Source organism: Rhodnius prolixus, unplaced genomic scaffold (assembly GCF_049639745.1).
Source record: "Rhodnius prolixus isolate KJV_2025 unplaced genomic scaffold, Rpr scaffold_4, whole genome shotgun sequence".
Classification (NCBI taxonomy): Eukaryota; Metazoa; Arthropoda; class Insecta; order Hemiptera; family Reduviidae; genus Rhodnius; species Rhodnius prolixus.
This window is the reverse complement of record NW_027411614.1, coordinates 3199427-3213822: the sequence shown is the minus strand read 5'-3', so window position 1 is coordinate 3213822 and position 14396 is coordinate 3199427. Positions and strand designations below refer to the sequence as shown.

The 14396-nt window shown below is 32.4% G+C and overlaps 1 protein-coding gene across 16 annotated transcripts in view; it reads left to right on the top strand.

Annotated features, from left to right (window-relative positions):
• The window catches only part of by (focal adhesion protein tensin), a 572440-nt gene that overhangs the window by 513437 nt on the left and 44607 nt on the right, over nt 1-14396 (top strand). For all 16 annotated transcript variants that reach the window (XM_074132644.1, XM_074132635.1, XM_074132643.1 and 13 more), the window contains one exon: nt 8643-9162. In XM_074132644.1, coding sequence (XP_073988745.1) covers nt 8643-9162 — 520 coding nt within the window. The remainder of the gene's footprint in view (nt 1-8642; nt 9163-14396) is intronic.

Here is a 14396-nt window from a genome sequence, read left to right as displayed (position 1 = left end):
TTAATAAATCTTTATTTTCGAGTACCATTTTATGATGAAGCCAATGGTTTTACTGCTTTTATTTGACCCAAAAAGTTGGAAGTCTTAATTTTGTATGCTTTTCTCCTCGAATGAGAGATCTAATTGTTACACTGAGTGTTCCGTTTTTCGATTTCAATATATCACAGAGCAATTAATGTAGGACAAATGCAGCCTGCATTCGAGTTCTTGACATGCTCCTTCCAAAATGTCCATCCAATGGTAAATCTCGGAAGTCCATTTCTATGATTTCCCAAACATGATTGCTTTACTTAACGTAATCAAACCTGGCTTAGTGAATAGATGGGGAACGTGTAACTTTTAAAAAATTAGCTTTAATATTTTATCGTTTCTTATGAACTAATCTTAACATTCATCTAAGCCATTCTCGTTTTTTTTTAAACAAAAAATTGCAATTGCTCGTTCAAAGAGTGCAACAGGAAAAAGACACAAACAATGGCTGAAAAAAATCAGTGAGATTATTCTCTAATAACTTTCACTTAGCTGAAACTCGTGCCTCTAAATTGGTCACCAATACTTGGCTGTCCACTATAAAGCCACCGGAGATAATTACCAACTATCACGCCAAACGAAAAGCGTAATCCTGGATTAAGGATTTTAAAACGTTAGTCTTCAGGAAGGAAATACAATATTAGAGAGACTTCTAGAAGCAACTAGCTTTTAGATCATTGGAGTTGAATTACCAGTTATTCATTTATTGCAAAGAACCCTAAACGTATTCTTTTATATACTCACAATAAATTATTTTTATTTAATTAGTATGATGACATAAGTGTACAGTTGTTTGAAATTCTGAAAACATACTGGAAAACTTTTCAAAATTCCTTGATAAAAATAATAACATTTTACGAAGATCTTTGGTATTTAATTCCGGAAGATCTGTAATTATGTTTTGTTTACTGTAAAAGAGATTTCGACTTCATCGAGATATAAATCAATTCTTAGCAATCAATTGTACCAAAAAAATTTAATTTGACGTCAAGCAGCAGATTTTTTGAATGTATATTTCCAGTTTTTGGCATTGGTTTTCAAAATTCTGTTGTAGAATAGATTTGTTAAGCATATGCTTGAATCTATTCCTTCCCCATTTCACCAGCCATTTTTTCAATTTAAGTCCTCATTGCAAGTATAGATTTTGAAATCTTTCAGAACTTAATAGTTTCTTTGAAATCCACTTACTCCTAACGTTCCCATTTTTCTTCTTTGATTTACTTTCACTCAAGGCAAGAGAGTTTAATGTTCTTGACTTAATATCCAAGTAAAAATTACTCATCGTAAACACGTTTAAAGTGCTTAGTAAAACAAAGTGAAACTTAACCACATTATTTTACAAAATTGTACCAATCACAAAAAATTTCCCAAGCAAGTTTTTTAATCCTGAATTCATACAAAAAGTGAAAAACGAACTAAATTTATAGAAAGCTTTTTTTCCTCGGTCTTACTGCCAAGAAAATTCTATTTTAAAAGAAGATGGATTCTTTTCTGTTTAAATGTATTCACCTTTTTTATCTGGTACAACAAATCTTCAGCACGACTAAAAAGAAAACGTTTATTGGAATTCAGAATCTTTATTGATGACGTTAAAGTTTATAGAATTTCCAAGTTTTCCTTAGGAAAAACTAAATTAAAATAAATAATGCACGTGACGGTTCTAAGGAAAACCCTTTTAGTTTGTTGAGGTAGTTTGAAAAGAAAGAAAGAAAAACCCTACTTTATATTATCAATTGGGAAAGGTATTTCGCCGATTCATTTATATTTCAACTTGTTATTAAAGCTGCTGTGAAATGTTATCTGATTTTAGTAAACTGATTTCTTTTTAGAGATCCATTACAGACAGTAGCTTGAACTTGCAACTTTCTACTAGGGAGCATTTAAGCTTAACAAAGAAAATAACAGCAAGAAGCTTAAACTTTATATTTAGTTGGGTTCTAATCACGACAAAACTACATAAGCTAGGCTTGCTGCTGACATGCCCTCCTCCCCGATCAGCTTCCAATTATTTTTGAGAGCCCTGTATTGTTCGTTCATGCTTCTCTTCATGCAACTGGATTCACCCTTTGGTTTTACCCAGAAGTGGATTCAACAGGGGCATTGGTATGTACTTTGCATCTTCATATTGAAATAATAATCCCTGCAGAAAACTCGCTGGCATTCAGTTTTTCTAAGTAGTCGACCTTTTCACTTTATACATTTTTATCCTGGCTTATGGGTTTGGAAAACTCGTCTTCCTCTTTTGCTACACGGTAAAAACCCTTTAGAAGGAAGTAAAGTAAACCACATCTTCAGGGTTGTTGATGTTTTTTTTATGGGCAACTTTACTGACCCCTCCCCCCCCCGCGACACAATACACTGTAGTGCTTGCGGAGATGTTTGAGCCCTTATAACTGTTACGTTTTTGTGAACACAAAGGCAAACTAACTCGTTAACTCACCGGCAACTACAGACACCTCACATTCTATGCACAAAATGCTTCCGTTTCTTTAGAGAGCTAAAATATAGCTTTTAGGTCGCTTTTAGATTTAGCTTTTAGCCACCCCATTAATATTTACCATCTTCAATAGTCTTAAAAGATCCTGTATCAATTAATTTCAGACGGTTACAAATAAATTTAAATAAATAGTACAATTAAGAATGCAGTGGCTTCAGGCCACCATTGGCGTCATCTGATTGCAACCACAACTTTGTGTAGCCTTCCCTTCATCAGGCTCGCACATTTCTCTCACGAGGTACATCTATGCCTCAGATCACATCCTTCCCTGGAAAGATTGGCAAATGTTGGGAATACTAGTTTCTTAAGATGATGTAACCACAGTAAGGAAACATGAAAGAACTGCAACAATAATTGATCGATGTTTCTCAACTTGCTACGTCTTAATGATTCTGAGTAAGTCATTGAATAATATTTCCGTTAATCTATTATTTCTCCCGTACAATCAACAATAAAATGTTCGTACTGGGAAACGAAAAGCTCAGCTAATTCCCCTGTTAAAAGTATTGAGAGAAAAGCTACTCTCATTTAACCTACGTTTAATATTCTATCCAAGTAACTTCCATCAATTCTAATACCTCCGCCTTCTTGAACTTTTTTCTCTATTTTTAAAAGGGACATCTTTTATTGCAAGGTTTTAAGAATAATGTAGACTTTCTTTTAAAAGTCGCATGTAATAAAATATTCTATTGAAAGTAGTAGTAAAAAAAACGTAATTGTAAACACAATTGTTATTGTGAAATTTAGAATGAATGAAAATACGTATCTATTTCCCGTATAAATTGTAAAAAAACGTAACTAATTATTTTATAATCCATGCAGACTTCTGTTACTGCGTTGATATCAAATGTTGAATGGTTGTTTATTTAAATTTATTTCAAATCAAATATTTAACATGCAAAGTAAGTTTGTTCAAGGTCATCGTATTATTTAGTATTAACTGCACAAATAATGGCTTAATCGCAAATAACTTGCTGCTAGCTACTCGAAATGCACTTTCAATGAATACATAATATACTGTTTCCTGTAGTACTTTTTTTTATTGTAGTTTTGTAATCGATCTTACATCTTTTATAATTCACGATGGTTTTTTTTCCCCATCTGTTGATTTGCAAGTGCGAAAACAGAACTCACCAGCATTTGATAATATATAAACAAGGTATTTCTTCAGTGATGTTAACTTTCATGGTGTTGTAATGTTGTTTGCTTCATGTTGTGTCTTAGGGCCCCCAAGGAAGCTTCAGAAGTCTGCTTCTGCATGATTTGATTTCAGAGCGGTTTCCACAAACTGCAAAATGATGATGATAGGATAAGCAAGGAGTCGTAAAAACAGAATTTTATTAGCCTCGATACTAAGAAAAATGGATAGATCAAGTAAGGTTTTGTTAGAAGACTTCATTTAGAATTTGTTGATTTTGTGTAAGATTGTTTGGATTTAGATAGCTCTAGGCAAAGACTAGTAAGATTTCCTAGCTACTAGAGGTTTGTTGGTCACTAGGGTATCTCACTCTGCACTCAGTAATCTGTGACTGATCCGGTGGCTAACATCTAAAGGCTATTCAAAGGAGATATTTGAACTTTTGTAGTTAATTAGGGTGAATACCTTAACTGAATACACACTCTTATGTCTGTGAGACAATTCCGGTTTCTGAGGTGAGCTGTATAACTATATACATTATTATAAATTAATTCGGTGGCTAACATCTAAAGATACATGAACTTTTGGATAGGTAGTTACTTAGGATGAAAACCTAAAATCAGTGACTCACCCTTATACCTTGGTAAAACCATTCCAGTTTTTGATCATACGATAAGGTAAGCTGCAAACATCCTATTCTATCTTTATTGCTTTGCAATCGCAGTTTTTCGATACCTTGGGTACTCGGAATACCTGAGCTGTGCCTATAAAAATATTAAATTTGAATAACTCGAAGAGATGCTTTTGCTACTTGAATCTTTTCAAATAAGGGTTTATCAATGAAAGTTTGATGATCAAATTCGCTTAACTGATGTTATTTGGGTGCTGCAGTTTTTATTAGTAATTTATGCGAACCGCTGGTATTATTACATTAAAATGCGTAAGCATTTTTTTTTAAACTTTTTGAGTCGATTAACTAGAAAAATCTTTACAGTTTTTTAAAGTTTGTTTCCAATATTTTTTCTGCAATCTGAGAACGCCTACCCCCTTTGGGAATTCGGTAAAAGTTTTAGGGGAGTACACACCACATGAGACCTAAACTTGCCAGATATATACTCTACTGATAAACTATCTCGGAACTGTTAAAAGGGTGATAGAATGTATTCTAATAAATACTTCTTTATGTTCATATTTCCAAAACTACAAAAGTACATTAATTGAAAAAATTATATATAAAAACAGTCGAAATTTTAATAAGTGACCGTAATTAATTTTTGTAATACCATTATTATTAATTTAAAGAACAAACTCAAGTTTTACAATTACCATGAGCTAACTTTTTTTACTCCTCTTTATTTGTGATACTATTTTGGCGCTATAAGTAACTATGGTAACAGCGAACAGTTTGAGTAAACGAGTGGAGAAGTTACCCAGTGGTAACACTCCAAAATACTGATCTATTAGTCTATTCTCTTCAATGAGACACCCTATCTTTTGAGACGTCTTCTTAGGTCTTGTTGCCAGGAAAAGTTCTAGAAAAGTTCTTCTTTTTTTTTTTTGTGCTAGAGGATTTTGCGTGTCATTGCAGGTTTATGTAGAGTTTTCCTGTATTGGGTTTTTGGCGATTTGGGTGATAAAAGGAATGTTAAGATCTGTTTGTACAGCCCGGTTAAAGGCGTACAAAGGAGCGATGGATCGAAGTATTTTATATTGTAGAGATTGAATTCTTCTTTGTAGAATTAGTGCGTTTGGTTGAACCCTACGATTGAATTCTTTGTAGAATTAGTGCGTTTGGTTGAATCCTATAGCTCTATACCATCCGCCCAGATGGATTTTTAAAATAAAAGAATAAATTAGTCTTTTGTTGTCTTGAGACTGTTTAAATCTATCGGCTAAAAGAGTCTTGTTAAGTTTTTGAAAGCGTCTGATCTGTCTGTGACTTACTTTTAAAACTTAAAAAAAGCATTGCAATATAAACAGCTGTCACAGTTTCCAAACTGCTAAGCTAAGCCCTTTTCAAATTATATTTAGTCATACACCCCTTTGGCAGTTTTTTATGATAATATTTTTCCACTTGGCTTGCGTTTTTAATTAATTTTCTTATCGATACTTTTTTTTTCAGTGTTATGATGAATACTTCTATTGAATATATAAATGTATTCATTCGTAGCTCAGCGTTATCCATGTTAAACGCTGCTTCCGCAGAATGTGTGGGCTAATTTTGCTGAGTAGAATTTTATACACATTATTTATTTTGTTCTCCATGTGTTACGTGTAAAGATGAAGCTTTCGATCTAAGATGAATTCGTTTCTTATATAAGTTTACAGTAAAATTGTTAATCCGTCCTCTATTCCAATAACATTAACTTGTTTAAATATTTAATTAAAATAATAAAATAACTTAAATCTAAAAATAAATAAAATAAATAAGCGGTAAACTCGTGAAAATTTTTGGAACTTTATCAAAACAGTGCTACATACGTGCGTTTAGTTTTGGCTCATTGATTATAATTTATTTTTGTTTCTTTTAATTTATTTTTTAGGGTGGACACGTCTAGTTAAAGTTATCAATAATTATTTTCTCCTGATGACGTTACTTATTCTATTTTTAAGTTTCGTCAGATTTCACCCATGCAAACATAAGTTTTTAACAAGGTTCTTGGAGAGATTTCTTTTAAAGCAGGATGTTTGTATAAATTAACATGTTTTATAGCTTTTTTAAGTTTGTAGTAGTATAGTTTTTGTAGCTTTTTTAAGTTATAAAACAATAAAAATTAAATATTTATGAAAGTGTATTTGTAGTAAAGTTAGGCATTGATTGTATTTTGTTTTGGTAAAAGGTTTACCAATTAGTTGAAATTCTGCTGACGTTGTCTACTAAAATTCAATGAGTGTTACCTATTTGCAAATCTTACTTTCTCTTGTACAACAAAAGAAAGTATAATGTACAGCTGTAGTGAAAATGAGAAAAAAGAAGACTTACTGACAAACACTGATTTATTATACGTGTATTGATTAAAATTACCGTAACTGGTGATGTGTATTATTAAATAACTTGCGACAGGTTACACATTTAAGATGCTGAACTTTATAAGATCGATCTCAATTTCCAACAGACGTTTTATAGTAGTCCAGAGTTACTGTTTTAGTGTTTTTTTTCTTGATATCGATTCTTGAGGTGTTGATTTATAAAAATTCATGATTGAACTGAGCAGAACGTATGTGGGGGTCCTCTCCTTCGCCCCCTAGTTGAATTCCTATTTGGAGCAATTCATTTATGTTCATCTTTCATTCAAGATCACCCAAAATTTTGAAACTTTTCACCGGAAATTGTAATTAATTAAAAAGCAAAAAAAAAAAAAAGAAGAGATTTCAACAAACCACCTTAATATTGATGTTATCTTACTGTAAAAATAAACGCTTGACGATTAATTTCATATTTATTTCCTGTAGGCGTATTATATGCCTTTTTTTTTTAAATAACAATCTTTAAAATGGTTGAATGGGGGCAGGAAATCGTAAAAGCTGCATTTGTGTGTGAAAAGCAGTATCCAAGTGTAGGTTGCTTTGTGAGGTGGATTATATTTTACAACAGATTGGAAGTCCACCCACGTGTTTACTTTATTGGCTAACTTAAATAAAGTGGAATCGCTTATTTATTTATTATTGATTGAAAATGTGTTTTGGGTTAATGAATGTTACCAGGACATGCAGATTTATATTGTCGTTCTTTTTTCGTTTTCTTTGTTTTTTTTTGTTCTCTTTGTTAGATTTATTTTTGTGTTTATAAAAATAGTAAGAACTTTGGAAATTTTAAGATTTCTTACAATGAGTTGATTCAAAACGTCTATAATATTCTTGGATCTTTGCTACAGTCATATCTTTTGAAATTATCAAATTTCGGTGAACTCTAAACAAAAAAAAAAAAGATTTATCACTCCTGAATTAAATTACCATAAAGTCTTATTGTAAAGAAACATTGATTTACAGTAAGATCTTTCCTGTATTCATGAAGATCTTCTCAATCCTAAATTTTAAATTTTTCTAAGACAATTTGGTTAAAAGAACTCTTGGGTTTCACTTCCTTTCGATGATTAGAGAGACTTACCTTGCACATCTGATAAAGAAAACGATAGATCTTCATGGGCAATTATAACTGGAAGAGATCTGAATCGTGCCCATTGAATATTCTTATTGGAATTGTTGGAGGAAAAGTAAATTAATGCCTATTTTTTCTGGCAGAGCTTTACCTACAATTTACCAAATTAGGTGTCATGGACGGAGGCGACTAGAAACATACTTTAATATTAAGTAAAATCCAAGGGATGGGCTCTAACCACTCGGCTGTTGTAACGCCTTTTATTTTTAAATATTTGTCCTGCCAAATTCATGTATAAAAATTTTAAGGGTAGGGGTGAATATTATTTCAATGAATGTATTTATTTTTTTAAGTTTTCTGGGTGAGGGGGATTAGAATTATATCTCTATATAATAAAAGTGGATTGCAAAAATTCTGGGTTAGTGGAAATATGGAATCTTTTTTTTTTGAGAAAAATAAATTATTTTTGGTTATTTATTTTGGTGAAAATTTTGAGTTTTGATCTCATTTTCTTGCTTTAATTTCATTCAAGTTTGTCATTTTATATACTTTTTTATAATTAATAATTCCATGCATAAAATGGAAACTATGTACCAGTTTGCGACTGCGTATAAGTCAGGTAAAGAGACCTGGTTTCTTTGTATACTGTAGTGTAGGAAGGTCGTAGAGGCCGCCGTGTATTTAAGTGGGGGTTGTCTTTAACAGGGGGGGCTCTTTATATAGTTTGTTGTATGCGAACCGGGGGGGAGAGTAGGGCTGGTCACAATGGAGGGGATAGAGAGAAGTTGTATTAGTGAAGTGAGTAGGTCTCTCATTTTAGTAGTTCGAGAGTATTATATCTTGTTTGGTGATCGTGTCTGTGTAACTTATCTGTACAGATGCGGAGGTGAACCATACGTACGGGCCGCTGGACGGATCTCTGTACGCCACTGTGGCGAAAAAGGAGGAAGTGATTGCCAGTCCGCATACCGTGTCCATGGACTCTGGCATATCGTCGGCTGGCAACGGTCTGGTACATCATCATCACCATCACCACCACCATCATCATTTGCAGCATCAACATCAGCAGTCACAACAACAACAACAACAACAGCAGCAGCAACAACAACAACCACCGCCGGTACAGACTAACCAAGTGTTGTGTCAATCAGCAACGGTCCTGGAGCAACATCGTGAACTGGACCAACTGTTGTCGGACATGTTGATGACAGTGAGAGATATTCCAGATCCACCGCCACCTACTTCATCCTCTTCGGAGGAGATACCATATCATGCTAGACAGGATAGCCGACCATTTACATATGGCTTGGCCAGTCCCAGTTTAGTTAGGAAAGCTGGTTCTTCTCCACCTTCTACGTATTCCAGGCAGCAACAGTCTTCACCAGATTTTCATGAAGGGTATGTAAAAGAAAACACAAGTTATTATGTATGACCTTTTATTCACAAAAAGAGACTATATCCATATCGATCTTATGTCCTAGATAACAAAGTACCCTATCATCTTAGCCCAACCCCTTTTTTTATGGCTGTTCATTACGCTTTATTTGCTATTTTTATTTATTTATTATTTTACATTTTTTTTGGCCATGCACAGTGTGATCCATTCAAAAAATATGTTTTTTAAATTCGAAACTGGGTAAGTATTGCAAAAAAAAAAATCATGATAACTAGAGTATTTCAATTACTTCTGTTTTATAATTTATCGCTAAAATGTCAAATTTTTAAAATTATCAAAACGTGCGTTTTCATCGGAATTACACTTTTGAGATCCCTTGAGAAAGAATGAGTGGTTTTTAACATTTGAAAGTGTATATCAACCCTTTCTTAAAAAATTATAAAAAAAAACAAACAAAGAAAGTTCAAATTTGGGTCTTTCATTTAAGTGCCTTCCAGTTATAGACAGAGGACTCAACTATTAAGGGTTTTTTAGGCTTTTCAAAATCCTCATGTTCCTTTAGCCGTTTTTGCTCATTTTCGGCAACTTTTTTCTCAAAACTTATTAGATCTGGGCTGTTGCAAAAAAATTACAGTTATAAAGGAGGGTTTGCCCTTTATTTTAAAGAAAATTTGGGAATTTTATCTTTTATAGAAAAAGAGAAAAAAAATTGTCAAAGTTGGGTGTTTTTCAACTTTACGCTTTTTCGTGCAGTTTTTGACGATCAACCCTTATACAACTGTCCTACCGGACAGTTTTAATTAATCGACCACAAAAGCCTTTTTAAAAGTAATTTTCTTCTGTGCGTTTAACTGTTCTACACTAGAGTAAAACATCAATAGAAAACTTATTTTCGTGGGCAACGTTTCGAATTTTCTAAGTAGAGCTATCCGAAGAAATTGCAGCTTTATTGAATAATTTTTTAATTTTTTTATTTGTAATCGACTCCTACGACGTGAGAGAATTTATAAATTTGGGTTGTGATATGTGGGTGTTGAAAAACAGATTTTTTTCCTTTTTACTTTCTCTAATTTTTAGTGAAAAAAGAGATAGAGAAAGTGGGATCGATCATGTTGTTTTAGAAATTGAATTAAAATTGAAAGTCCATGTTTTATTAGTCCCCTATATAAGAACGAAATTATTTTAATGCACAGACTTCGTGTAGTGAAAATTAAAAAAATGCAAAGCATGAACTTATTATTCCGTTTTGATAAGTATATTGTCTCCACTAAAAATTAATATATCTTCCAAAATCCGCTGTTTTTTTTCCGATTTTTAATGATTTTTTCCAATGTTGCTCCATTAATCTTCGTTTGGACTCTGTACTATTTGTGGCAGATAAATTTTCCTGTCACTTCCCAGTAGAAATAGTTGCCGGTCTGAAGGTTCTCATACAGTTTTAGGGACTGTAAAAGCATTACTAGTAACATAAATTTGATCAAAAACAAATTTAACCTTAAGTTTAGCTTTATAGGATACTTTTATGAATTTATTATAACTTTTCTCTAAAAAGACTCAGCAAAGTTTTCACTTAACTTAGAATGAATGATAAAAGCTTATTTTATATATTTTAATTAAAACATTTTTCCCGTTAAAATTGGCGCAGGTTATGTTTCTATTAGATTAACTGTTATAAATGAAAACATTTTCTTGGTTTTAAGCGTTACAGTTCAATGTCAGTAATTGAAATGCCTTAAAATCAAGTCATGTGTTTGTGAGCACTTCAAAAAATATATATAAATATGTTTTTATCAATACTTCGGATTTACTAAGTTCATAGATTTCATCCTGATAATAAAATAGAAAATCAGATAACTCTTTCTTAGTTCCATAGAGGATATTCATTCCTCTTATGTTAAAAGTGAAGAAGGGTGACAGTTTAGTGGCGTGCGTCCCTATTGGCTGTTCTAGAAATAGATTTCAACAACGTGCTAATAATAGCGTTAATATATCGGGGTCGGGCGTGTTTTGTGCTGCTGGAAACGAGAAGAAAAAAGAGAAGATGACTGTCGCTAGCTAGAAAGAGATTGTTCTCTTCTTAAAGAGGAGGCTGTTTGTGTGAGATAGTTGAGACAGACCGACTTTGTAAGGAGAGTGAAAAATAGATGATGATGGTTTTGGAAAAAAAAAAAAAAGTGTGTCGATCACCTGGCATCCGCTCTGCATGGTTAATTCTTAGCAGTTATCCAGTTAAACTGGCCTTGTACACGCCGTGTACGAGGACACGTGGTTCTTGGTGACATCCACCTGTCTGTTATGGCCGAGGTTAGCGATTAATCTAAGAACACGTGTGCGCGCACTAACAGTAACCCACCCGCCGTTCGTCCATAAAGGCTCCCTCTCCCCCTCCCCACCATTATACCTACACACTCCTTCTTCATATATACGTACGTACGACCTACATTCTCTTAAGAGTCGGCCTCGTTAAACATCGCCCTTTTTTTTAACCAGATCCAGCAGGAGCAAGTTTGCCGCTTCCAGCTTCTGTTCCCACGCCAAATAGAAAAACAAAATATACCCTTTGCTACTTTCTAAAATCGGGAATAATGAATTCAAAATTTTTACCCTGCAGATACAATCTTTATCAAACTTTTGTTGAACATACAATAATTATTTTTCTTAAATGATAGTTTATAAACTGGCATTTTAGTTGAATTTATTAGTTATTATTGTTAAAATATTGTCAACAATTTACTAGCCAAAGAAAATAACATTTTCATACAATTAAATTAATTTTTATGAAACACCTGGAACTAAATTGAAATATTTCCTAGAATAGAATCCCAACCTAGCCGGGCTTCACTAGTTCTTATATATAGAAGTAAATTGCTATAAATATGAAATACATTAATAGATACATAATATAATTTACACATACAATCTACTTCGTGCAATTTCACTATCATTACATACCAGAACTCCTTATAAAAATTATAGCAACGTAATTTTAGTTGTATATTATTTGTGTAATTGTTCAAATAGGATTTTATCAATTATTTTATTTATTTATGTTTTCCTCCTGTGCAGGAAAATTATTGTTTTCCTCCTGTGCAGAAAAATTATTGCATTCAGTTAGTATATCGAGTTTGATTGGCTACGTAATTTATTTTTACTTATATAAATGTCTCATTCAGGGCAAGTGATTATATGGAACTCACCCTGCCAAAATTTTAACAACTATTGCAATCGTATAGATTATCGATTCTGAGTTTTCTCTGGAAATATCAGTTTTAAGTACCCCTACTTATTTTTAATGGGAAATCATTAAAAGTTTAAATATTGATAAAACAATCAGTATCGGAAGTGTCTTGACTTTACTGAATAGATTTTCAATTTTGAGTTTATTTAAAACGGTTTAATCGAAAAAAAAAAAACAGTTGTATTTTTCGAAACATCGTATAGATTGAAGCGAAGTAGTCTTAACTTAAGCTCCTTCATTTCTCTAAAAAAAATGTATATATATTTGAAATAAAAAATATTTATAGACGTTAGGTGTGGAAGTATTAGTCATAACTGGGTGCTTCTGACGTATATGGAGAGGTCATTCAATGAACTCGACTTTTTCTTTCTTGTATCATGTGTGGAAATTTTTCAATCAAAGTAGTTTAAAATAAAAAATAAAGTCCCATATTATTTATTTTAGAAGGTTAAAAACTGAATTCTTCATACTTGATTGAATTACATGGTTAACTTCTCTACAATTCTCCATTTGCAAATTTGAACTTCAAAAAAATATGAAAATAAAATGTGTCCTAGTTTTCATTTTTTTTTAACTTAAAATTTCAATTTGATCAACATTATTTTAAAAATGGACTAATCAAATCCACTGTTTGTACCATTATAAAGAACACATGGTCTGTTACAAGTAGAGTTTTGCTTTAGCTGTTCGTTGTCACATAGGCAGTCAACAAGTCTCGCATTGCTTCCAAGGCAAACCGGTCGGTCCCGTACGTACGTATATGTACAGCAGAGTACATCTGTGTGTCTTGTCTACTGATGAAAGCTGGGTATACCATCCTCTCTTCTGACCAGCTCTCTTGAGTAATGTATGTGTAGTCTGTTGTAGCTTGCTGAGCATGTAAAAGTATTGTTTTTTTTTTAATTGATCTCATCTACAGTTATTTTGAAAATAGATGGATATTTGGACAACCTGGGAGAGGAGAATCAATTGCCCTGTCTCACGCTTATAAAATGTTTTTTTTTGTTTTTGTTTTCTGTAATGACTACTCCAAGAAATTGATTACAACTTTATTGGTTTTTCAAAAATGTCAACACATGTCAATCTTCCCTTTTAAATAACGCTATCCATACGTCTTGAGCACCTAAGGTTCCATTTTCCGTAACTCATCTATAAACGGCCCTGGTTCGTACGACCTTTCCTTTTGAAGTTCATAAATATGCAGTCCTTGCTTCCGTACTATCTTTCCAAGAACTAGGAGTCATGAAAACACCAAATACATCTTATAGATTACGTTGCAATGCGATGGTATTCACACTAATAGTAAAAAAAAAATGGAAATTCCCATTGTTAGTTCGGAATCTAAGCATTGAATTATGAGATTCATCGCATTGTAAATCAACTTGAAAAGTAGGGATCTGAAGAGCTAAAAAAGGCGCAGATGGAATTAATTATAAGGCAGGATTCCCTATTAATATAATATTAAACAGCTCTACATTATTTACTAGCTTAACCATTATTTGGCCAATAATAAACAGCCTTAAAAGAGCTGTAGACAATCGATCGTATTTTGAAAACTCCTCATTTACAGTTTAAATATAAATCTAGCTTTGTTTTACTGAGTTTCCTCTTGTTTTAATGAATCTATCGATTTTCTGTTCCTAAAAACGTATTTAATGTTTCCAAAAAGGAAGAAGTAAAAAAGTATTCTGCAAAGTTCTTTTACAATTAGCATTTTTTTTCAACAAGACACAAAAAAATAAATATCAATAATAATAGTTTGTAAGCAGTATTTGTATAAGCGTGTTTGTGAAAATTGTTTGTTTCTTTTTTCCTTTTTCTTTTGTTACTATTTTGCTTTCTTAGATTCCTTTTACTAAACGGAAAAGGAGGAAGTATTGTATTGGTAAACACTTCTTCTTTTTTTTACCTCCCTAATTCATCTGTCATTGTGAAAATATTTTATTTGACATTTTCTTTCTTTTGGTCAATTTATCCAATTTTCTTTTAACTTCATGT